The sequence below is a fragment of the Alternaria viburni genome (assembly GCF_023758015.1).
Source record: "Alternaria viburni strain BMP 2772 chromosome Unknown scaffold_13, whole genome shotgun sequence".
NCBI lineage: Eukaryota > Fungi > Ascomycota > Dothideomycetes > Pleosporales > Pleosporaceae > Alternaria > Alternaria viburni.
In genome coordinates, this window is record NW_026055782.1 from 442803 (window position 1) to 465958 (window position 23156).

The 23156-nt window shown below is 52.2% G+C and overlaps 10 protein-coding genes across 10 annotated transcripts; 7 read left to right on the top strand and 3 right to left on the bottom strand.

The window, feature by feature from the left end:
- Window positions 1-272: 272 nt before the first annotated feature.
- Window positions 273-2672, top strand: J4E79_006522 (uncharacterized protein; the record flags this gene model as incomplete). Its single annotated transcript, XM_049355392.1, has 1 exon — window positions 273-2672. The coding sequence occupies one exon, from the start codon at window positions 273-275 to the stop codon at window positions 2670-2672; it is 2400 nt and encodes a 799-aa protein (XP_049210065.1).
- A 392-nt stretch (window positions 2673-3064) lies between these two features.
- Window positions 3065-4410, top strand: J4E79_006523 (uncharacterized protein; the record flags this gene model as incomplete). The annotated part of the gene is made up of 3 exons (XM_049355393.1): window positions 3065-3316; window positions 3376-3694; window positions 3758-4410. The coding sequence occupies 3 exons, from the start codon at window positions 3065-3067 to the stop codon at window positions 4408-4410; spliced, it is 1224 nt and encodes a 407-aa protein (XP_049210066.1).
- Window positions 4411-4501: 91 nt separating this feature from the next.
- Window positions 4502-5278, bottom strand: J4E79_006524 (uncharacterized protein; the record flags this gene model as incomplete). Its single annotated transcript, XM_049355394.1, has 2 exons — window positions 4502-5016; window positions 5071-5278. 2 exons carry the CDS (start codon window positions 5276-5278, stop codon window positions 4502-4504), a joined length of 723 nt encoding a protein of 240 aa, XP_049210067.1.
- Window positions 5279-6885: 1607 nt separating this feature from the next.
- J4E79_006525 (uncharacterized protein) lies at window positions 6886-8607 on the top strand (the record flags this gene model as incomplete). Its single annotated transcript, XM_049355395.1, has 1 exon — window positions 6886-8607. The coding sequence occupies one exon, from the start codon at window positions 6886-6888 to the stop codon at window positions 8605-8607; it is 1722 nt and encodes a 573-aa protein (XP_049210068.1).
- A 1828-nt stretch (window positions 8608-10435) lies between these two features.
- Window positions 10436-11428, top strand: J4E79_006526 (uncharacterized protein; the record flags this gene model as incomplete). Its single annotated transcript, XM_049355396.1, has 1 exon — window positions 10436-11428. One exon carries the CDS (start codon window positions 10436-10438, stop codon window positions 11426-11428), a length of 993 nt encoding a protein of 330 aa, XP_049210069.1.
- Window positions 11429-13492: 2064 nt separating this feature from the next.
- On the top strand, window positions 13493-14549 carry J4E79_006527 (uncharacterized protein; the record flags this gene model as incomplete). The annotated part of the gene is made up of 6 exons (XM_049355397.1): window positions 13493-13525; window positions 13574-13698; window positions 13792-13828; window positions 13889-14007; window positions 14063-14394; window positions 14443-14549. 6 exons carry the CDS (start codon window positions 13493-13495, stop codon window positions 14547-14549), a joined length of 753 nt encoding a protein of 250 aa, XP_049210070.1.
- A 748-nt stretch (window positions 14550-15297) lies between these two features.
- J4E79_006528 (uncharacterized protein) lies at window positions 15298-16833 on the top strand (the record flags this gene model as incomplete). The annotated part of the gene is made up of 3 exons (XM_049355398.1): window positions 15298-15504; window positions 15567-16648; window positions 16701-16833. The coding sequence occupies 3 exons, from the start codon at window positions 15298-15300 to the stop codon at window positions 16831-16833; spliced, it is 1422 nt and encodes a 473-aa protein (XP_049210071.1).
- Window positions 16834-18505: 1672 nt separating this feature from the next.
- On the bottom strand, window positions 18506-19336 carry J4E79_006529 (uncharacterized protein; the record flags this gene model as incomplete). Its single annotated transcript, XM_049355399.1, has 1 exon — window positions 18506-19336. One exon carries the CDS (start codon window positions 19334-19336, stop codon window positions 18506-18508), a length of 831 nt encoding a protein of 276 aa, XP_049210072.1.
- A 1049-nt stretch (window positions 19337-20385) lies between these two features.
- J4E79_006530 (uncharacterized protein) lies at window positions 20386-21034 on the top strand (the record flags this gene model as incomplete). The annotated part of the gene is made up of 2 exons (XM_049355400.1): window positions 20386-20435; window positions 20860-21034. 2 exons carry the CDS (start codon window positions 20386-20388, stop codon window positions 21032-21034), a joined length of 225 nt encoding a protein of 74 aa, XP_049210073.1.
- Window positions 21035-22163: 1129 nt separating this feature from the next.
- On the bottom strand, window positions 22164-22905 carry J4E79_006531 (uncharacterized protein; the record flags this gene model as incomplete). The annotated part of the gene is made up of 2 exons (XM_049355401.1): window positions 22164-22495; window positions 22572-22905. 2 exons carry the CDS (start codon window positions 22903-22905, stop codon window positions 22164-22166), a joined length of 666 nt encoding a protein of 221 aa, XP_049210074.1.
- Between the last annotated feature and the right edge of the window lie 251 nt (window positions 22906-23156).

Genomic DNA, 23156 nt, shown 5'->3' on the forward strand with positions numbered 1-23156 from the left:
GACGACGACAAGTCCTTCGTGTGGAAGTGCAGGCTCCATGCCCTCGCATTCGGTCACTTGCCCTATTGTCTGTGGTTGTTCAAGTACCTCACTGTCCATAGTTCCCTCGGCACTGTTCTGCTCGGCTTCAAAAGATATCCCGAGATTCTAGCGCTATATTCAAAAGCCGACCGGCTACGGATAAGGAGCATGTTTCCGATCTGCCTTTTCTCACAACATCGCAAACATGGCTTGTGTCGTTTCTCCTGTGCTATCCAAGCCATTGTTAAGTCATGCTTACTACTAAACTTGCAGCGCCAAGGTACCCTCTACATCGACGCAGCAATTTGTATGCGAGGAGTCTGGCTTCGCTTGCACCGCGGGTGTCGATCAGCCCTCTTGATGCAGGCATACCACTCGACTACGACCGACAGGTCTTGCAGCTCAGCTCTGTTACACATGGCTCGCGGCGCCCCCTTACCCTAACAGAAAAAGTGCTGTATAGTCACCTTTACACTTCAGACGAGCACCACTGGTCTCTAGATGAAATCAGGCGTGGAGAAACGCTGTTGCATCTCCGCCCAGATAGAGTCGCATGTCATGATGCGACGGCTACAATGGCATTGCTGCAATTCATCAGCGCAGGCCTCCCGAAAGTCCAGATCCCCACCACAGTGCACAGCGATCACCTCATTGTATCGCGCGACGGCGCCGAGGAAGACCTTGTTCGTGGAAGAGAAGAGCATCGCGAGGTCTATGCCTTTCTTAGTAGCGCAGCGAAGAAGTATGGAATCGGCTGGTGGAAACCTGGCGCCGGCATCATCCACACCACCATATTCGAGAATTACGCGTTTCCTGGAGGCCTGATCATCGGGACGGACTCGCATACGCCCAACGCCGGCGGCATGGGAATGCTTGGCATTGGAGTTGGGGGTTCTGATGCAGTCGATGCGATGGCTGGTATGCCCTGGGAACTCATGTGCCCAAAGATCGTAGGTGTCCGACTTACCGGTAGCCTGCATGGATGGGCCTCGACAAAAGATATCATCTGCAAACTCGCCGGTATACTGTCTGTTTCAGGCGGAAAGGGCAAGGTGATTGAGTTCTTTGGCCCAGGTACGCAGACGTTGGGTGCGACGGCCATGGCGACTGTCTGCAACATGTCAGCTGAAATTGGATCGACCTCCTGTATCTTTCCCTACTCCGAGGCCATGAATCGATATCTCTCGGCGACGAAGCGTGCGGATGTCGCGCGCCTCGCAGACGGCTACAAGGATATCCTGCTGACCGCAGATGAAGGCTCCGAGAAGCACTATGATACGGTCATCGAAATTGACCTAGACTCTCTAGAGCCACATGTCAACGGTCCCTTTACTCCGGATCTTTCGCATCCTCTTTCAGAACTGAAGGATGCTGTAGCAAAGAACGACTGGCCTGTTGAAATCAGTCATGCCATGGTAGGCAGCTGCACCAACAGCTCATACGAAGACCTATACAAAACGTCGCAGCTTGTCGACCAGGCCAAGGCTGCTGGTCTGCCGAAAGTGAAGACACCATTCCTGGTCTCCCCAGGCAGCGAAGATATACGCGCGACTGCAGAGTCGGAGGGTATACTGCAAACATTGCGCGATGCAGGTGCTGTTGTGCTGAGCACAACTTGTGGCCCTTGCGTAGGGCAATGGCAGCGTACAGACGTCGATGTTAAAGGCCGCGAGAGAAACACGGTAGTTTCCAGTTTCAATCGCAACTTCGTTGGTCGGCACGACGGAAACCCAGAGACCTGTTCATTTGTGACTTCTCCAGAGATGGTGACGGCTTTTGCCTACTCTGGAAGGTTGGATTTCAATCCTGTCATCGACTCTCTTCAAATCGAAGGGTCAGCGCAAGGGTTCCAGTTTACAGCGCCAACAAATGTCGAATTGCCCATGCAGTTCGTCGTGGGCGAAGATTTCTACCAAGCTCCAGTTCATGACGCCGACGATGTGGCAGTCGACATTGACCCACAATCTGAGCGTCTGCAACTACTTGAGCCCTTCAGACCCTGGTCTCCCGGCTCGACGAAAGACATGCCGATTCTCGTCAAAGTCCAAGGAAAGTGCACGACCGATCATATTAGTCCCGCAGGCCCGTGGTACAAATTCCGTGGTCATCTTGAGAACATCAGCAACAACATGCTTCTCGCAGCTTCGAACGCCTTCCTAGGTTCCGACTCCAAATTGCTCGGCCACACGATCCACCCGCTAACCAGCGAAATCGGACTTGTGCATGAAGTCGCCCGAGACTTGCGCGATCAAGGTGTAAACTGGTGTATTGTCGGGGACTTCAACTACGGAGAAGGGTCATCGCGTGAGCATGCAGCGCTAGAACCGCGTTTCCTCGGTGGCGTCGCGATCATAGCGCGCTCTTTTGCCAGAATACACGAGACCAATCTGAAGAAGCAGGGCATGCTGCCTCTGACGTTTGCGAATCCCCAGGACTACGATCGTATCCAGTTGGGCGATCGCATTACGCTACAAGGTGTTGAAGACGGCGAGCTACGGCCGGGAAGGCAGGCTAGCATGCGTGTGGTGCGCGCGAATAATGCAGGAGAGTGGATCGCGCCGCTCAACCATAGTTACAGCAACGGTCAATTGAAGTGGCTGAGAGCGGGGAGTGCGCTGAACCATATCAAACAGACGGTCTTGGGAAGGTGATGCAGCAGACTGCCCAGGTGGAGTTGGAGGTGTGGTTTGGAGTAGGCCCTCGGGGAGACGATTGCAACCTTGCAACATCAACAAACTCAAAATTCTCCACTCGATGTCGACATCAGCGATACTAGCCATTGAGGTATATAACTACCTCGGCGTTTTTGGCTGGACCGCTCGGTCTAAGGAAGTTAGATAATGTAAAGACGCCACGGAACCCCGCGGTCATCGCCTCGAATCTGATTGGCGGAAGTCCCACGCTGATCTACAAACGCAGGCCGACGCGTTCCTGGGGCCCTAGAGCCGTCTCCCGTAAGCCGTGAGCGGGCAGCTAGTTTGAGGCACCTGTTGACTGTACGTGATTTCGACGACTCGTATCGAGCTTCAATTGACCTTTCGCAATGGCTCAAAGAGTGCTTCTTCGAACAGGCCGGGGCTTGTCGCTCGCGCCTCGCTCCCTGCAGATCACCCGCTCCTTCAGCACCGTTCTCGATACCCCTGTCGACCCTGGAACTCAACAATTACGCTCACCAGCGCGGACAGGCTCCGTTTTCGAGAATGCGCTCAATGCAAGTGCGCCCAGGACGAGCTGGACGAAGGAGGAGATTACTGAAGTCTACAATACTTCGCTGATAGACCTTACTCATGCAGCGGTATGTCACACAGCTCTATCACTATTTGGAGGGACAATGTCTCATCAATCCCGTTGTAGGCTTCGGTGCACCGGCGCTTCCATGACCCCGCCGCCATCCAGATGTGCACGCTCTTCAACATCAAGACTGGAGGCTGTAGCGAAGACTGCTCCTACTGTGCGCAGTCATCGCGATACGACACAGGATTGAAGGCTACAAAACTGTCTTCAGTTGACTCAGTCCTGGAAGCTGCACGGGTCGCAAAAGAGAATGGAAGCTCAAGATTCTGCATGGGAGCTGCCTGGAGAGACATGCGAGGCCGCAAGACCAATCTCAAGAACATCAAGGAGATGATAAAAGGGGTTCGCGGTATGGGCATGGAGGCATGTGTTACTTTGGGTAAGAACCAAGTTTACGAACTGCATGTGCGACATACACTGACTTCATGTTCCTACATAATAGGCATGGTTGATGCCGCGCAAGCCAAAGAGCTCAAAGACGCTGGATTAACAGCATACAACCACAACGTTGATACCAGCCGGGAGCACTACCCCAGTGTCATCACCACACGCACCTACGACGAGCGCCTCGCCACCATCAAGAACGTGCAAGAAGCCGGCATACATGTGTGCACCGGCGGTATCCTTGGTTTAGGCGAGAAGGCTCGCGACCACGTCGGTCTCATCCACACCGTCGCAACACTACCAGCCCATCCCGAGAGCTTCCCCGTCAACGCCCTAGTACCGATCAAAGGCACTCCACTCGGCGAGACACAAGCCATCTCCTTCGACGCCATCCTCCGTACCATCGCTACCGCGCGACTCGTCATGCCGACCACCATCATCCGTCTCGCGGCTGGCCGCCACACAATGCGCGAGGAGAAGCAGATTATGTGTTTCCAGGCGGGCGCTAATGCCGTCTTTACGGGCGAGAAGATGTTGACTACTGCTTGCAACGGGTGGGAAGAGGATAAGGCTATGTTTGGCAGGTGGGGATTGAGGCCTATGAAGATGGAGGAGACAATTGGAGAGCAGCGCAAGCTTCCGGGACAGGATGAGGCTGAAGCGGTTGTTGCGGCTGCTGAGGCGGAGGCTACGGTTCAGGCACTTGCTTGAGGGTAGAGGTGGTCTATGTAGAATGATCATCACGGAGTTACCACGCAGTAAAGCACTGTAATGCTGAGCCGTATGGTTCTCTCAATTGAAGCTAGAGTTTGGCTCGCACAACTGCTTCTTGTACATGACCTTGTGACTGCTCAACGGCTTGACTTTCGCACCATCTTCCCAGCAATTCAACGAGCTTTTCCACCTCCACTGATGTGTTGCCAGCATGTAAGCAGATCCTGACTCTAGCAGTTCCCACCGGCACTGTTGGCGGCACCACAGCTCTGACCATCATACCATGAGTTTGCAGAAAGTTCGCCAGGACCTTCGGTCTTGCTAATTGTACTGCGAATATAGGTGATCTGGGGCATGCACTTGGAATTGTGAGTGTCCGACAAGCCAAGTCTGAGTGTTTCTGGAGATGACCGAGCCTAGTATAGAGATGCTGGGTAAGATGCTGTAGATGAGCTTGTAGTCTAACGCTCTGGCCAGACTGAAGTAGCCGGTACGAAGATCGTATGAGCGCCAGAGAGGGGTAGGACAAGAACGTTGTATATATGAGCGGACGTGCGTAGTTGATGAGGTAATGACGCAAGGTGTCTGAGCCGAGAATGATTGCTGTGAAGAGCTTAGCATCTGTCATGAACTTGGATAGAATTGAACAAGACGTACCTCCGTTCGCCGCTACCGCCTTTCCGAATGTGTGGAGCCGTGCGAATACGCGTTTCTCGAGGCCTAACTCACATACCAGACCCCTCCCCTCTGGTCCTAGCACTCCAGTGGAATGGGCCTCGTCGATGACGATGTATCCTTGTTCAGGGCCCAAGACTTCTTCTACGACCTCCACCATCTCTTTCAAAGGGCATACGTCCCCGTCCATACTATAGATGGATTCCAATGCCACAAACACATTACAGCTCTTGTCTCGCACAGCCTTATTCTCACCAAGAACTGCTATCAAAACATTCTTTAGGGCAGATATGGAGTTGTGTTCAAAAGCAATCGTCTTCCCCGCTCGTGATAACCTCATGCCATCATGAACGCTTGCATGTACAAGCTCATCATAGACTATCACATCTCCCGGCTGCGGTACACTCGCAAAGAAGCCCGCGTTTGCATCAAAACCACTGTTAAATAGTAGTCCAGATGCAGCTCCATGAAAGTTGGCTATCTCTTGCTCCAGTTGTTCGGCGTACGTCGAGTTGCCATCTAGGAGTCTTGACCCACCGCTACCCAATGGCAAATCAATTCTTTGCAGCTCTTGAAGGTACTCCGATTTGAGTTGTGGCGAAGTGGATAGCGACAGAAAATCGTTGGACGAGAAGTCGGTCTGATTTTGAAGTGGTAAGGTCAAATTACGGAGTGTTGCGTTTGTCCGTCGGCGATCGAGTAGTTCTTGTAATTTGTTTTGCAACGGCGTCGAATGCGTTTTGCTCCCCATGTCTTTCTGTGAAAGGTGATAATAGGTAGAAACGCCTTTGACCCACGATAACGTGACCTTCAGTGATGGTGTGGAGCTGACCAAGTGGCTGGCGTGGTAGGATCAGCAGAAAGCGGGAAGGAAGCGTGGGGTCTGCCGCGGCTATCCGCGTCGTCGAAAGCTGTCAAAAGTAAAAACATACTCATTAGCTAAAAGACTGCATAAGCTGACCCCTCGATGCCGTCGGAGATGCGGCTTGACTCATTACATTTGTACCTGCATGTTTAGCGTCGGTGTGGACGCGGAACCACTAGCGCACTCTCCGCATTGGACAGCATGCAGGTGCAGCCATCTACCATAGCACCTTCCTCAACTCACGACTACCTGGACTCCAAAAAGAAATGGCGAAGGTGCCAGGAGGGTTGTGGAAGAATGCGATTGCCGTTCAGGTCTATGGTGCCAACACGGGAGTTGGCAAAACAGTATTCTCGACGCTCCTGGGCGCTCATTTCGGTAGGGCAAGCCTCAAGAGCAGGGCATCGCCGTTACGCCACGGGCCGTACAAAGTACAATATGTAAAGCCTGTATCCACAGGTCCAGCTGATGAAGCTGACGATAGGTCAGTGTGGTGTTGTGTGATCCGACAGATATTTGGGACACAAGGGCTGATTGTACGCTAGCTATGTGCACAAGTACACTGGCCAGCGTGTTTCCACACTTTTTAAGTTCGACAAAGCTGTGAGCCCGCATGTTGCGGCAAGAGGTTCGGCAAAAATTGTGAGTTCTACCTTTACTGTTTTGCTTTTGCCAACAGTGATTGACTAGCAAAGCCCAGCGATGAGCTCATCAGCCAAACGGTGTTCAAGACCGTCCAGAAAGCTGCCAGCGCATTAGATCAGGGCAGACTCTTTTCGATAATTGAGACAGCTGGAGGAGTTCTGAGCCCAGGGCCTTCCGGCACCCCACAGGCGGATATATTCCGACCACTACGACTTCCGGCGGTGCTCGTAGGCGACCATCGGCTAGGTGGCATCGCCTCTACTATATCAGCTGCGGAATCCCTGATCATGCGAGGATATGATATCGATGCTGTTGTGTGTTTCGACGACAAGAGTCAATATGAGAACGCGGATTACTTAAAGAAGTATTTCATGGATATGGGTATACCAGCTTACAAACTACAATGGATTCCGGACCTCCAAGGCGTTGCACCAGGCACCAAGGAAGAGACGGAAATTATGCAAGATTACTACAGTAAAGAGAGCGACAGCACAACGGTGGGAACGATCGCCGAGGAGCTGATCCATCGCCACGACCAGCGACTCAGCCGTCTGGGATCTATGCCGTATGAAACCGAGGACAAGATTTGGCATCCTTTCACACAGCATAAGCATGTGAAGAACGCGAATGACATACTCGTCATCGATTCGGCATATGGCGACTTCTTCCAGGTCAAGCACGAGGGCAATGAAGAGGTGCCCCATCCTGAGAACCAGACCTTGTACCCAGCATTTGACGGCTCCGCATCCTGGTGGACGCAAGGTCTTGGACACGGTAATCCGCGATTGGCACTGGAAGCAGCATATGCAGCAGGACGCTATGGTCATGTCATGTTCGCCGGCGCCACACACGAACCAGCTCTCACTCTAGCGGAAAAGATACTTTCGGGCTTGCCACGCGGGACCCGTTTGAGGAAAGTGTTTTACACAGACAATGGAAGTACAGCGACAGAGGTTGGTATCAAGATGGCGCTGCGGGCTTCCAGCAAGCGTTATGGCTGGGATAGCGCGAAAGAGGCCGTTGGCGTCCTTGGACTCAAAGGCAGCTACCACGGAGACACGATCGGAGCCATGGATGCCTCTGAACCTTGTGTCTTCAATGAGAAAGTCGACTGGTATCGCGGTCGCGGCTTCTGGTTTGACTACCCGACCTTCAAGCTCAAGAATGGCCAATGGGTGGTTGAACCGCCCAAGGGCATGGAAGAAGAATTGGGTCCAGCTCAGAACTTTGAGAGTCAAGACGGCATATTCGATTTCGCTACCAGAGGTAGATCGGCGCAGTACGAGGCCTACATAGAGAGAACACTAGACGAGCTGGTCAAGAAGCAAGGCAAGAAGTTCGGTGCCTTGGTACTAGAGCCTGTCGTCCTCGGAGCCGGAGGTATGCTGTTTGTGGACCCGCTTTTCCAGCAAAGCCTAGTGCGCGTCGTCCGTCATTACGACTTTGCAAACGGCTCCAGGGTTACGGAAACCCCGAAGGACGAGAATGCTTGGTCTGGTCTTCCCGTCATGTTTGACGAGGTGTTCACCGGTTTGTACCGTCTGGGTCGCTTCTCTGCCGCCTCATTCCTTGACGTCCATCCTGATGTCAGTGTAAATGCGAAGCTACTTACGGGAGGTCTACTTCCGCTTTCGATCACCAGCGCAAGCCAATCCATTTTCGAAGCTTTCTTGGGCGACGAGAAATCGGAAGCTCTCCTGCATGGACATAGTTATACCGCTCATGCAGTCGGATGCCACGTTGCAAACACAAGTCTAGACATCATGGAGAAATTGAACTTGGGCCATGAGCGGAACTTGGCCGAGAACAAGGATAAGATGGTAAGCCATGATAGCGGCAACCGTGTGTGGAGTGTGTGGTCCGATTCCTTCGTGGGGAACGTCTCAAATCATGAGAGGGTTGAGTATGTGAACGCGCTGGGCTCAGTGCTGGCCATATCGCTCATTGATGAAGGCGGCTCTGGTATGTCGATCTTTTCTCCTCCAAGCTTCTTCATTAACGTGACCTAGGCTACACTTCTTCTGCAGCGGTCGGCCTTCGCGATGCTTTACTCCACGATGTTTCTGAATCACAGGTACAGATTCATTCGCGCATATTGGGTAATGTCATCTACCTTATGGCGAGCATGACTGCGACGCGCTCTCAACTAGCTCCTATCGAAGCGGCATTCATGGAAAAGTTGGAAAGCGTTACAAGAGCTTGAAGAGGTGTAGCGGCTTTGATGTACCTCGTGCCACTCCTATTCACAGCCCGCATGTAGACATCTAACGCGAAGCTTTGTGTCACCACTCTCAAGGTGCACAGGAGTCGCGCGTCTAACTAAAACAAATAACGAACCGTTTGCGAAGTTGAAAACTCATCACGTATCCTGAGCGGCATAATTACCAGCATCCCATCACCTCATATGCGCTGGACGATTTCGCCAATCACAACGACCGCAAACTTGCTCAGTCATACGAGTAGCGTGTGTCAACCCTCCCTTTAACCGGGCAACAACAACGTCGGTGCGCCTCGGGAGTCAGCCACGAGTTGCGTCCCTTATTCCCGCTGCCGGAAACACGTTCATAGGTGATGAGTTTGCTGTAGCATACCGCAATATGAGCAAGTATCTGCGATTGAGCACCCGGAAGTGCACTATCCCGACCTCTCATAGGCCCCACTGCCGCGTTCTGACTTCTATATAACATATGAACATGTGGGTCGCGAGTGTTGCAGGTGACGAAAGCAATTAGGTGTCCTTGAAGTGATAAACACTGCTACCCTTGACCGACTGTCGGACTGGCGACCTTGAGACTGGAACAAGCTACCACCTTACGAACGAACAACGCGAAATTCGGACCATGATGTCGATGGATTCCATGCACAGTGATGGTACGCCATGGCTCACGCAACCCGTTATGCTGCATTCCTCTCGAAAGTACACCTGCAGTCTCAAAAGCGACACTCTTTGTAAGTGGCAGCAAGGGTACTGGAGATTTTGGTACGAAGCCGACCACAGGTATGCTCTTCCAACACTCGCATTCTTCATGGCAACCATCATTCTCTTCGCCATCCCTTTTCTCACCTCGAAGCTCTTACGAAAACCTCCCCCAAAGATCAAGGCTGTGCGACAACTGCTTGCCATCTTTCGCTACCTCGCCTACCGTTCCTATCGCATCCGGCCATTGAACTGGAACTCCGCACCACTCGGTATTCTCATACTTGGGGCGATAGGCACAGTCTTCTTCGTCTGCATGACACTCGGTCCGCGACCGTACTATTGGCCCAACCAGAAGAGCCCTCCGATCTCATTCGGAGGCTCACCACCGATCGCTACACGAGCAGGATGGATGTCGCTCGCTTGCCTACCCTTTATCATGGCGACGTCGACGAAAAGTAATATGATTACAATGTTGACGGGCGTATCGCATGAGAAGCTGCAGTTGTTCCATCGATGGATTAGCTATGCATGCTTTGTGCTTGCTTTGATACATACATTCCCCTTCATTGTGTTCAATGTATGGAAAGGCACTATGGAGAGCGAGTGGCATACGGACGTATGCTATTGGACCGGTGTCGTCGCTCTCATTGCGCAGGTTCGTGACCAAACCCGTCTTCCTCCCATGTGGAATGTAGGTTATGCCTAGAATAAAGCTGATGAACGTCCAGGCCTGGCTGACACTCGCTTCCAACTCCTACCTTCGGAACGTCAGCTATGAGTTCTTCAAAGCAACTCATTTCATCGCGGCCCTGGTGTTCGTCTTGTTCTTCTTTCTCCACTGCGACTTTCGGCTGTCGTCCTGGGATTATTTCATCGCAACAGGCGTCATATATACATTGTGTTGGCTTCACAGCCACATGCGCATGTTCTTTCAGTACGGCATCAAAACGGCTGAGATCAGCAAAGTATCAAACGACTTTGTCAAGATTGCGATTCCGATGAACGGTGTTTGGAAAGCGGGTCAACATTATTTCATCAGAGTCTTTGGCCTTGGTGTAGACGGAATGACAACACATCCTTTTACAGCATGCTCTCTACCCGGAGCAACTCGCTGTCGTACGAACGAACTTGTCTTCTATATTCGACCGCAGGGAGGTTTTACAGCACGCTTGGCGAGGCACGCTCAGCAACATCCTAAGTCAAGCCTAAAGGTGTTACTCGATGGCCCTTATAGTGGCATAGACATGAGAAGAGTTGCGGCAAGCCAAAGTATCGTGGCTATTGCTGGTGGATCTGGTGCTGGCTGGCTTTTGCCGCTAATTGAAGCGTTCCTGCGGCAGGATGAGCATCAGGCTGCAGTGAGCGCAGCAGACCCGCACCGCGACGGCGACGAAGATGTCAACAGGAAAGCTGCTATGAGAGTGATACTAGCGACAAGAGATTCGCTGACCAGGAATTGGTTTGAGCAGGCCGTCGTGGAGCTAGTAGCGAACAAGCTGAGCGGATGTCGCTGTGACGAATTGAGCGTGGACATCTACTACACTGGTGAGGAGGAGCATGATAGTGCCATCGAAGGCCCGAGTAAATTAGAAGAGAAGTCCCAAATTTCGAATGAGAGTGTTGGCTCAGGGACGAAAGCGTTGTCGACAGATGTACGTCGCTCAGAGGAAGCCGCATCAACCACCATCCAGACTGCGCTCACCCCGAGGCATGTATCGCAACGACCGGACCTTCCAGCCATCATCGCCGAAGCAGCAGAATACGGAAGTGAAAGTACGTCTGTACTGGTATGCGGCCCGTTGAGTATGCAGAGCGATGTGTCGAACGCTGTTGCTCGTGCGCAGATCGGTGGCATGAAGAATGGGAAACGGGATGTGTATCTGCACATGGAACACTTTTCGTGGGCTTAAGCGTCAGGACAAGAGAATAGTGTACAATTTAGAGCGATCCGCATGTGCACTGAGAAACGTCTGCAAATGGAAGTTGTGTTGGGTGGCATCAATTGATTATCGTGGATTGATTACAATGACGTAATGCACGCGCTAAATCACCCTGTTTGGGCCAAATGGCCTCAGAACTCCCAAAAAACACTGCAAGCCTCAGCAACTCCTCGACACCCAAATGGATGGCCTACCGCTGCCAGTTTCAGGAACCCCACGGTTCTGCGAGCAACACGTTGTCAGCGACGATGCTGGGGCCAACCGGGTGACGCATACATTTCCACCGTTCCTCAGTACGCGTCATACACCACTGATCACGAAGAAGCAACCAGGTGTCACCATCGCTTCCTACGCCGCCAAAATAAGTACCTTTTGAGAGATGGTACAACATGTCGAGCACGCAGACGCCGTGCGATCATCCTAGGACTGGCTGAGCTGGCTTCTGAGAACGCGTCAATGGGCCACGACAGACGCACGAGAAGTTGACCAAACACGGCAGAGATATCGTTCCGGTCATTCGAAAAGCTTGCCGACGTCAAACTCAGTATCAGTCCCGTTCCGCACTAGGACCTTCACGCATGTTGTCGAAGACGGTACCTTTTAATATTTCATCCTTGTAGGCGAGTTTATACAGCGGCCGTACCTCGGTGTACGTGATTTTGGACCAGATCCTACGTGATAAGACTCGCATGCACGACTATCGGAAGTAAGCCTCCGTCCACATCGACGACTCGAAGCCGCAGAAGCAAATACGTGCACGCGATGCAGCGAGATGCCTATCCTGAGGCGACGAAGCCGTAAAAGCCTCCAGGACCTACAACCTCTTTACTGCTGGCGTATGTAGAACGTCGCATCGACCGAAAGATGAGAAATCAGCGCAGCTTTAGTTCGCATGGGTCCTGGCCGAGGCTGTCTTATAATAGCGGGTCATTGCACATCCCGTGGCTTCGCGGCGCGGCTTCTGCCGTCCTGAAAGGTTCACCCGAGCGGCGAACCCCTGTCTGGAACACCCCAGCTACACCCCCACGGCTCTCGGCTTCAAGAGAACAACAATACAGGTTTGCCGGTTTACCGGTTTACTACTGGGATAGCTAGATACTTCGAACAGCCTTGGAGTTGATAGCTGGGCATCCATCGTGTATGAGTTTGTCTTCAACATGGTGGCATACCAGGAGCACAAATCTCAGCTGAAGCTGTAGGCACTGCATACCCCAAATTGACGGATCGGGACGCACCGACCTGTAGGCCAAAAGCTACGTTGGTCCGACCAGTGCGAAAATGTTCATAGCACTGGGATGTCAGAGTCCTGGGGACTTTCGGGTGATTTTCACAGTCAAGAGATGTGTGATTGCAATCTCTCAGCCTTACTTCATCCTAGTCAGTCTCGGGACAGCCCAAGCGTGGCACCCTCGGTGCTGTGATACCTACAGGGCGTTTACTGGAGACCTGCCAAGCTCAAAGGATGGTTATGGTTGGGTCGCAGGTTACATGTGACGAGCAAGCCATGGGTTCCCTAGGATGTGGTACGCTGTCGATATGTCGGCCAAATGAGAAGAGAGGACCTGAGGCTCAATGTTGCTTGGTGCAGCCTATATTTCGCATGTCTGCATCAATGCGAAGTATTTGTTGCGGTCCGGCTATTTGCAAGTCTTTTGTACCAACATTACTTTGGAGCGACAGTCAAAATGTATCACAACTACTCCAAAAGTATGATGGTCGCCCTGGCCGTGGCTTTCATGGTACTGCCGTTTGTCTTCGTTTGTTTGCGTTTATGGGCAAAAAGAATCGCCAAGCGCGTGGGTTGGGACGATTTCCTCACGGTTGCTGCTTTGGTAAGAGAACTTTGAGCGGTTCAGTGTGTATTGTATCCTCTAACTGAGCGCTGATAGGCTGTGTCTATGGCTTGCTGCTCCTTACAGTTAGCTAGTAAGTGATTCGATTGGAATGCAGGTTGCAAACTTACGCCGATTGATAGCTGCGATACACGGCTACTTGGGGTCTCATCAACCACTGGATGAAAAAGGCCAGCCCATCATGGACGATCCCGGATTGATATTCTTTGAGCAGGTAAGTACACTCAGCTGCTGATAGCAGTGCATTTGCTAACTTCTCTAGACAAAGTTTGCTCTAAACATGATCTCCATTATCGGCCTAGGTCTTGTCAAATCGTCGATTTTGGTGTTATACAAGAACATCTTTGACGTACGAAAGTTTCGCATCGTCGTATACTGCGTTCTTGCGTATGTCGTATGCTGGACCGTCAGCTTCACATTCTCGCATCTGTTCACTTGTTACCCCATAACGGTATTTATTGAACCATACTATGGGAATAGCTGTGTCGAAACCGTGCCAATGTTTTTGGCCCTACTTGTAAGCTACTGTTTCTCACTCAGCATAATGATTTCGATTCCAGGCTGACCATATTATCAGTACACAGGTGTCTTCGCAGACATTGTCATCCTTATCCTCCCTATCCCGATGGTTTTGAGCGTCAGAATGGAGGCCAAGAAGAAGCTAGCTGTAATCGTAATGCTCTCACTTGGAGCTGCGTAAGTCTTATCTCGTCTCGTACGTCATTGTGTTCAAGACAACTGAGTCGTACAGGGTATGTGCTGTCAGCATCACACGGGTTGTGGCGACTTACTCGATCGCCGGCGAATACCTCAAGCATCCCGACGACGTCATTTATTACACAGCACCTGTGTTCTTTTGGACCAACATTGAACTATCTTTGGGTGTTGTTTGCGCCTGTTTGCCCACGCTCCGGCCCATTTGGTTTTACTTCTACCCTCGCGAAGCAACACAAACTGGTTCGAGCTACGGATACGGATCATCAGGTCACGGCTTTGGCTCATCCGCGCTGAACGGCACCACGAAAAGTACAACGTTTGGCGGCAAGCTGGTACGCAAGCCGTACCAGGAGATTGACGAGATCGGTACGTAATGCATGGCGTCCCGTAAAGCGCTCCACTAATGCTATGCAGAGCTGACGGCGCGGTCTGAAGCTCCTTCTACGCCTCCCGAAGACGCCTCAACGCTAGGCAAGCGCGGTATCACGAAGGAAATCACGATTCACCAGACGTTGGGATGAATGTGTTCCCACAAAGGGCGTCTACCTCGGTGCAAACAGGAAGCGCCGGTATTAGCATATTGAACCGCGAATCCTACAATAACCCGCTCGGTATATGTCTCGGAACTGGTTGCTCAAGGTGGTCTCCAGGCTATTGGCGTAGGATATGCATTCTTTTTTTGATTGGATTGGCATCCTTCTCGCAAAATACTGCCGAGTGCCAAGTTCACCGGCGAAATATATCTTGCATACCACCGACAGCACTTCGCAGACACCCTGTTCCCGCAGCGCTGTCACCTTCCGAATCTTTCGATGGTGGTTCAATGCTACCTGGAATCTCACCCACGTGCGCAAGGATGGAACCGCCTAAAGGAGTACGGCCCACGTCATGCTCTCAACATGGCTCGCTGAACTCTTGCGAAAGTCATGTGTGGAGACATTGTGCTGGTGTGCTTTAGAGTAACGCACGGGTCCGGGGCCGTCGGAGGACATATAACCGAATGCGGCTGCGCCCGCGGTAACCGGGTCGATTGCGAACGAGTACGGCAGATAACCGCTTCGGTGACTATACCTAACCCAGCGCGGATTTAGCATGCAGGGACGCTGGCTGCATCCCGTTTGTCGACTAGAGTTTCCACCGGGACGACAAATCCCTCGCCCTGACGACTTGTGGTCCGGGCATTCTATGCCACCATGCAGGTAGCCGGGAAAGTTTGATGTCAATTAAAAAGCACGTTGGGCCGTTGCCCATTCGCTTGGTACTGTTAACATGAGGGTCTTATCATTACTGGTTTCTTTTGCCGCGGCGGTCTCTGCACTTGCTGTACGACAGACTGATGTCGCCAAGGATCTGGAGACTCTGGTGTCGTCGCCATCTTCGGTTAACGTCGAGGTTCGAGCACGTTGGAGTGACTACAATGCTCCCCTTCCATCGGTGGTCGTCAGGGTGAAAACCGAAAAGGATGTAGCAACTATAGTAGGTTCAGCCGCAACCACATTGCCGGTACAACGGATCGTCGGTGCTAATACAACGAAAAGGTCAAATACTGTACGAAAACTGGGATACCGTTCCTTGCACAAAATGGCGGCATCGGATGGGGAAAGACTTTCAAGTTGGGGAAATGGGGTGTCCTGATCGACCTTGCCAATCTCAACAAAGTCGTTGTCGCTGCAGACAAGAAGACCGCCACTATCGGTGGCGGTGCAAGCATCGGAGACACGATTGCAGCAGCAAATGCTGCAGGTGCATTGATCATCACCGGAAACTGTAACTGCGTTGGCGCTCTAGGTGCAATGCTCGGTGGCGGCTATGGCAATCTCATGGGCGAGGTCGGATTCGGAGTCGACAACATCATCTCCATGCGAGTGGTCATTGCATCAGGCGAAATACTTACCGCATCAGCCACGTCGCATCCGGAACTGTTCTGGGCACTTCGGGGAGCAGGACCCAATTTCGGAATCGTCGTTTCAGCAACCGTCAAGGCAACGCCCGCTACTAAAGAGGATCGCACAGCATACATCAACAACCTTTTCTTTTCACCCGACAAGCTTGAGCAGGTTGCGCAAGCAGTTGAAGATCTTCCTCTTACGCCCCAACAGCGAGTGTATCTTGTACTGACGTCTAGTGGGGAACCACTCAACGAGCCTTCTATCCTCGTCACTGGGTTACTTCGTAAAGGCACGAACGAAACAGGACGCGAGGCCTTCGCCCCCTTTTACGACATTGGCCCCATTTCTGAGTCCAGCGCTATCACTACGTACGATCACTGGAACGATGCCAACATCGGCTTTTGCACTCGCGGTGGTCGCAAGCCGTCGTACAGCTCCACCATCACAGGCATGAACGCACAGAAATGGCCCGAAATCTGGGAACTTTACAAAGACTTCCAGGCCAAAGGTCCAAACTCCGCCGTCCTCATCGAACGCTACAACTTGACCAAGGCCATGTCGGCACCCGTTGGCTCGGCAGCAATGAATGAAGCACTCAGGAGGGATGCGTTCTCGCAGGCTATTGTCATACCGTGGTATGATGATGCTGGCCTCGATACCGAGGCCTTAGAATTTGGAAGCAAGGTCAGGGCGCTTTGGACCAGGAGCGATAATCCCAAGAATGATCCCACGTAAGTGTCTACTGCCACGATCGAAACGAACTAGTGCTCACAAGATGCGCAGCTATGCCAACTTCGCCTTTGGCGACGAGACGAACACTGCTATCTACGGATCCAGTCTCCCCAAGCTGAAAACACTCAAGAAGAAATACGACCCAAAGGGAGTGTTCAGTCAGTGGTTCCCGATAAAACCATAAGTCATAGACAGCGTCCATGCTCAGCTTTCAGACAAAAGCAATGCAATTAATGCCTATTCCGACTATCCAGTGTGTCCAACCTAAAATACCGTGCATCTAATCGTGTATCCGTCCATCATCCTCCAAACTCAACCTCTCTAATCCACCACAAGTCCCACGTCCCATTGCGTGCCTCAACCAGCCCAACCGTCGAATTTGAGCTCCAGTCCTCATACCCACCGTCCGCCGAGTACGTCGCTCTCACCCTACGCGTAGTACAACCCCATAAACCTGCGTCGGCCTCTGCTCTATTCAAGGCGTCTTTTGCTCTATTCCAGCAATCAAATACTTGGATCGCGTTGCCGACCCAGGAATGCTGCGGAACCATTTGGAGAGGCCAGGCGGAGCATGTGGTGCGCATCAGGACATAGTGGCTTATGCGCGGGCGTGGAGGCTTCGGTGGTGGGGGATATGGGAGGGGGGTGTTGGTTGGTGGGATGATACGTGAGGGCATGTCTGTTGTGTGTTGGGGTGGCTTGGGGTACTTTGTGTTTTTATTGAGATTGAGATAATGTTTGCTCTAGATGATGGATTGAATTCTTAGGGTATATTGGAGATCACGAGACATCTTCACGAGGTACATGCATGTGGCCCGTAGACTCACATACCAGCGTGATATTCCGCCAGCTCAACCCAGTACAGCCTCTCGTGCTGTACCCCATCCTTCATCTCCATCCCAGCCAGGACACCGAAATCGGAAAGCGGCTCACCGTTACTAGCCGGCCCACCATTCACCAGCTTATAGGTTCCCGGCGTGATGGTGGCTATTGTAGCTGAGACGTCGCCGGCAGCACGCATGGAGTCTCGGAGTTGTAACATCCGAAGTCGGAGGAAACTGGCCGATGGGAGCTCGTGTGCCCACACGCCGAGTGGCTCACCCTGCCAGGGAGGGGATGTAGAAGAGGGGAACGGGGAGGGTGGCATGGGGCGAACCAGTGTCATCAGGACGAATGCTTTGGGTCTGAGGTCGGTAGACACTGTGTACACCTCGGTCGCCATCGGGTCCAAGATTTGGCCAACGTAAAGTGGAAATTGATAGACACATCGTATTGATAAACCGATGCCAATTAGTTGCCATTTTAAAGTTTGCTGAGCTGCCGTGACTAGGTCATGAGGCGTGTGCTAACACGTATGTCGTTGCCTATAAGTTGCTTTGTCGGCAGCGCAATTCTTTCCCGACAAGTATCTTTTTCCGTCGAACATGGCAGCGAATTCGGCAGATAACCCATACAGTGTCGTCCTCAAGAGCGCCCATTATCCCCTGAGCACGCCCGTTCCACGAAAATGGGTGGGTAACACGGTCTACACCTACTCTGGAAGTGATGCAGTCCTGGAACTCCCTCGTTTACATGCTGCGATGGACAACTTGTACGATAAGATGGAGCCGGGGAAGAACCGTCGGCGATTTCAGATAGAAGATGCAGAGGACGCTGCCTTCATGTTGGCGGCTGGCGGGCCCGCTGTGGTATGTGCTATATGCGGTCGGTTCAAAGAGGGCGAGGCGGGCAAGGCGGGCAGAGCCGTAAATCGGTTGTATTGGATCGAGCGAATCGAGGTCGTCCAAAGATCGGACGGTGGCATACCCGCAGCGCAAGCGGCTTCTTAAAATTTCGATTGATTCGTCGCGTGGCACTCAGTCAGAGTCTTGTGATAGCAGCTTCACAGCGAATGTCTGCTCTCCAAAGACATTCCTGAACGCGGCTATCCGCTTCTTGGTCATCCAAACCGTTAGCACGGGTATTTTCCTCCTCTTCATCGTGTTGTTCTCATTTGACAGTTCATCCTTCTTTTGTGTGCTCTGTGTCTTTTCAACGTCCGCGTCACCCTTGTCCGTCGGCCTGGTTTTGATCTCTCGGTCAACCTCGACGCTCGTGAGCATTGTGTACATCCACCATGCCTCCTCCTTCCCATGCTTATCGTCCTCTCCACCACTCGGTGCTACAATGCGCCGGACCATATCAACGATGCCTACTAGCTTTGTTGTGCCCTCGCCCTGAGCAGAAACGGCTATGATCGCATCGTCCTCTTTCAAAGCATTCGGCATCTCAATCGTAGACGCCGGGTCTTTGTACGCGCCCAAATATGTCTTCAGCCTGTTGATACCGGATTTGATGTTCTGGTTCTTCGAGAAGACGACGGGTACGATGTTCTGTGTGGCTCGCATGCGCTTCTGGGTTTCGAGGAGCTTGCGTAGTTCGGTAGGCAGCCGTGTCCATGGCTCGTAGAGAGAGGGATGGAGCGTGGGAGGAGACAGTGGTTGCGATGGCTTCTTCGACGCTGTTCCATTAATCTTATCTTGCGCCTTTCGCTTCTTGCCAGCTGTCGGTGCGTCCTCGGGTGCCCCAATGATGGGTAGGGTAGGTCCCTCGCTCGAGTACGGCGGGCTCGCAGTCACCGTTGTGGTGTTGGCGTCTTTTTCGGCCGACGATGCGAACATCTCACTCATGCGCTTTGCATTACCCATGTTTAACAGCGAGAGGCGCGCAATAGTCGAGGGTTGTGCAGTCAACGCGCGACTGCGATGACGAAAATTAGACGCGCCAAAAATCTCAAGACGCGCCGCCGGAGATACCAAATTGCGCTAGCTTATCGCCGGCTGTGCCGCCCATCTCTCTCGACCATCTGATCTTTCAGCACACACATACAATAATCTTTGTCACCGCGACTTTATATCGGAAGGCATCAAAGAAACGTTCTCTCTCTTTGTGATCAGTACATCATGGACGCCGATGTAGCTGGAAGTCTGGGTCGCTTGAGCCTCGCTACACATAGCCATCGTCAAATCGAGACAACGTAAGCCGTACTAAGCTGTATAGATATCAGGCTTACGATGGAAAGTGATCAGAATGCCCCTTACACACCGCCATTTCTTCGTTTGCCAGCCGAGATCCGAGTCATGATTTACGAGCATGCCTTTACCAACGAGACTATCCATGTACAACCAAAATCCACTGATTTACTTGGAGGCACATATCTCCTTCAACGTAACGGAATTCCAAGACACCAGCAGATCATCTCTCTTCTGATGACTTGTAGACATATCAGAGAAGAAGCGACACCTACCTTCAACGAGCTGGTAACCTTTGACCTGACACTCTACTACAACTGCATGGCGGCCGCCTACGAACTGGGACCAGATATCTGTCAAGCAATCAGAGCAATCAAAGTAGAGCCGAGGCTTGCAAAACGCTTAGCGATAGGACTCCAACAGGGCGCCCCCTCTGCCACTAATTATAGGCATCTGTTGCCTTCCCTACAGCGGGTGCATATCCAGCAGACTTCTATATTTGGGCTACTCAGTATGAGCCCTGACTTGGCTGTGAGAGCCCTGCGATTGTATTTTGGAAGTAATGATCTTGAGGTTATATTCAGTAAGAGGTGAGCTCCTCTGCACGAGCAAACGGAGCGATGGACCCTGGATAATGAGAACAGCGCTCACCGCCCTTGCGCAGCTTCACCTACTCACGCAACCCGTGCCAGGACTGAAATCTGGGTGTCCTCTCCTTCTTAATCATGATTCTCACTCAGTCGCAGAGTATTGCCGAGCGGCTACGCGAGCGCAAGTAAGGACGAACCCAAGGTCTTCACTGATTTGAGCTAACGATATCCCAGAACGCAATCAAATCAACGCGAATCCCGGTTTCTTCGTCTTCCCGCCGAGCTCCGCGACAAAATCTACAAGCATGTATTTTCAGGACAAACTGTCGGTGTCTTTGCAAGTCAAATCCGGCAAGCTACGCGGAAACGCAAGCAGATATACAGGCGACATGATTTAGGCGTGTTCGCTCTGCTCTTGGTGTGCCGACAGATCCGGCACGAGGCATCGCCTCTGTTGTATGGCCTAGCCAGATTCGATTTCACCTCGTTCAATAACAGCCGTGGTTCACGCAACTGCATAACCAATGTGTCCTTGGTCATGGGCCCCGCCAACTTTGGGCTCGTTCGATCAGTCAAATTGGGCATAGCAACGGTGCATAATATCCGCAGACTCATCGATTCCGGCTATATGGACAATCGCGCGTCTTCTATTCGAGATATTGAACTGCCGAAAGTCGAGCGTCACTGGATGAAGATTCGTAATGTCGACAGTGCCGAAGCCGACCTTCTTGCCGCTATGCAACGTTGGACCGGTAACATGGACGTCGTCCTGCGTTTCGTATAGGGGACATACATCACTCAGTGAATGTCCACTGTCGGGAGTCACGGGCCCGGGCGCAAAATAGCGCAAATCTATCACGATATCGCAACCCTAGCCGTCAGCAAAACGGCTCTACTTCTCCTAGACATAGCCCCTCAATAGGACAACTCAAGATGACTTCCAGCCCGGCAGATCCGACGACGCAAAGCGCCATCTCCCAGGGTACCCTTCTGCATCGATCTGGCACCGACAGGAGTAGAAGCACAGAGACGTAAGTTATTCGCCGCACTGAGCTACATACTTCCACTGACAGCGCCCTAGCGTCCAGACCATCCAGCAGCCCTTCCGTTTTCTTGACCTACCCACGGAACTCCGGCTCATAGTTTACGACTACGCCTTCGACGGGAAACTCATATACCCCACGCGTTCGCGCCGTTCGCAACCTCCAGTGCACAGCCGTCACTTTCCAGGAGCCTTCAGCCTTCTATTCTCTTGCCAAACGATACGCAACGAAGCAAGGGACTTCATCTACAAACACCGTACCTTTGACCTCCAATGTTATTATGACCTCCCAACAGCGCTTCAATATCTAGGGGCGGAAGTCTGCGAATCCATCACGGCTATCAGGATCGAGAAGATGGGTCTTCTCCGTCCAGGTCTCTATCTTTGTGTCCCCCCATGGAACGCCGAAGGCTACTCCCGGTTCATCAAGCGTTACTATCCGCGGCTACATGAGGCTCAACTGGTGACTTTGCGATGGGGAAATGTGACGCGAACGCTCCGGGAAGATGTTGCCGCCCAGCTCAGGGATGTCGAGACATTGCTTGCGGAATGTCAGATTATACTGAAACCAAGTCTGCTCGATACGAACTAAGACTAGGACTCGGGGGGCGGTGTGCATCAGAGCACGGCGCCATCGACGTCAGATGTTCACGCGCACACGGCTTTCAGTCTTCAACGATATGCCGAGCAACTGGCAGCCAGCAGACGACATGGACGTATGAGTTCGGGGGAAATGTGACTGTATGGACACCTGGCGAATACGTACCCGGTATATCATATTACAAACAATGGGTTGAGAAGTTCCGGGACAAACATTTCTCCAGAGGATCGAATTCAATCTACCACATTTCCAACATCCCCTCCCATGCATTCAACTCATCCGATAAATCGCCGCATCAATCCCCACCGCATCCTTCATAACCCTCATCGTCCACTCACTAACCGGCTCAAAAGCCTTGACCGTGTCCCCCAACTGCTCACCCTCCCCGAACTCATGAATAGCCAGGAAAGACAACTCTTGCTCCTTCCCTTCCTCATCTTCAGAACCCGATTCTTGCCTGACAAGCGAATACCGACATGTGCGCAACCAACCTGGTTGCTCAGACGTTTGCTGATTATGCTCTTCGCGGTACCAAGCATCTAGGTCCGAGGCGCCGGTGGGCGAGGGCTGCATGAGTGCTATCATGATTTTTGGTGCGGGTTCTACGGGGTTGAGGTCAGCGTATGGTACCCCTTATCTCCATGTATACTTGAGTTGAGATATGGCGTGCAGACATACCACCACTCTTCGCCGGACCAAAGATCTGGACTTCAGAGTACGTCCTGATATCCCACTCTCCACCCACATTCTCGCTTTCAAGGAACTTTAACATCTGCTTTACGTTCACACGTGCTAGGTCTTCTGTTTCGCAGACGAAGAGATGTTTTTTGTCGTATTCGGAATTTGCGGCTTTGTATTGCGTTGCTGATTTGATGCCGAGGACATTTCCTGTTATGGCCGTGGACAAGAGGGCGAACTTGTTGTCCGGTTGTGCTTCGTTACCTCCAGCTGAGGTGGGTTTGAGAAAGGCGAGGAGGACGCCAGCACCTGTGGTGGGGTCTGAAGGGGCCATGCTGAGCGTAGATATCTAAAATTATCTGGAGTGGGATTGTGGAGTAGGAGAACGTGACAATACGTTCGGAACGGAGAGGAAAAGGTATGTTTCGGGGGTGGTATATAGCAGATGCGGTTGCTATGTACACCATGGAGGGTAAGCGTATGCCGTGTCTCCACTTCCCGGATCAAATTACCCGTTGGCTTCCTCTCGGCCTACTCAGTACATGCACATGCACTACAATGGAACAAGATTTCGATGGGTACACG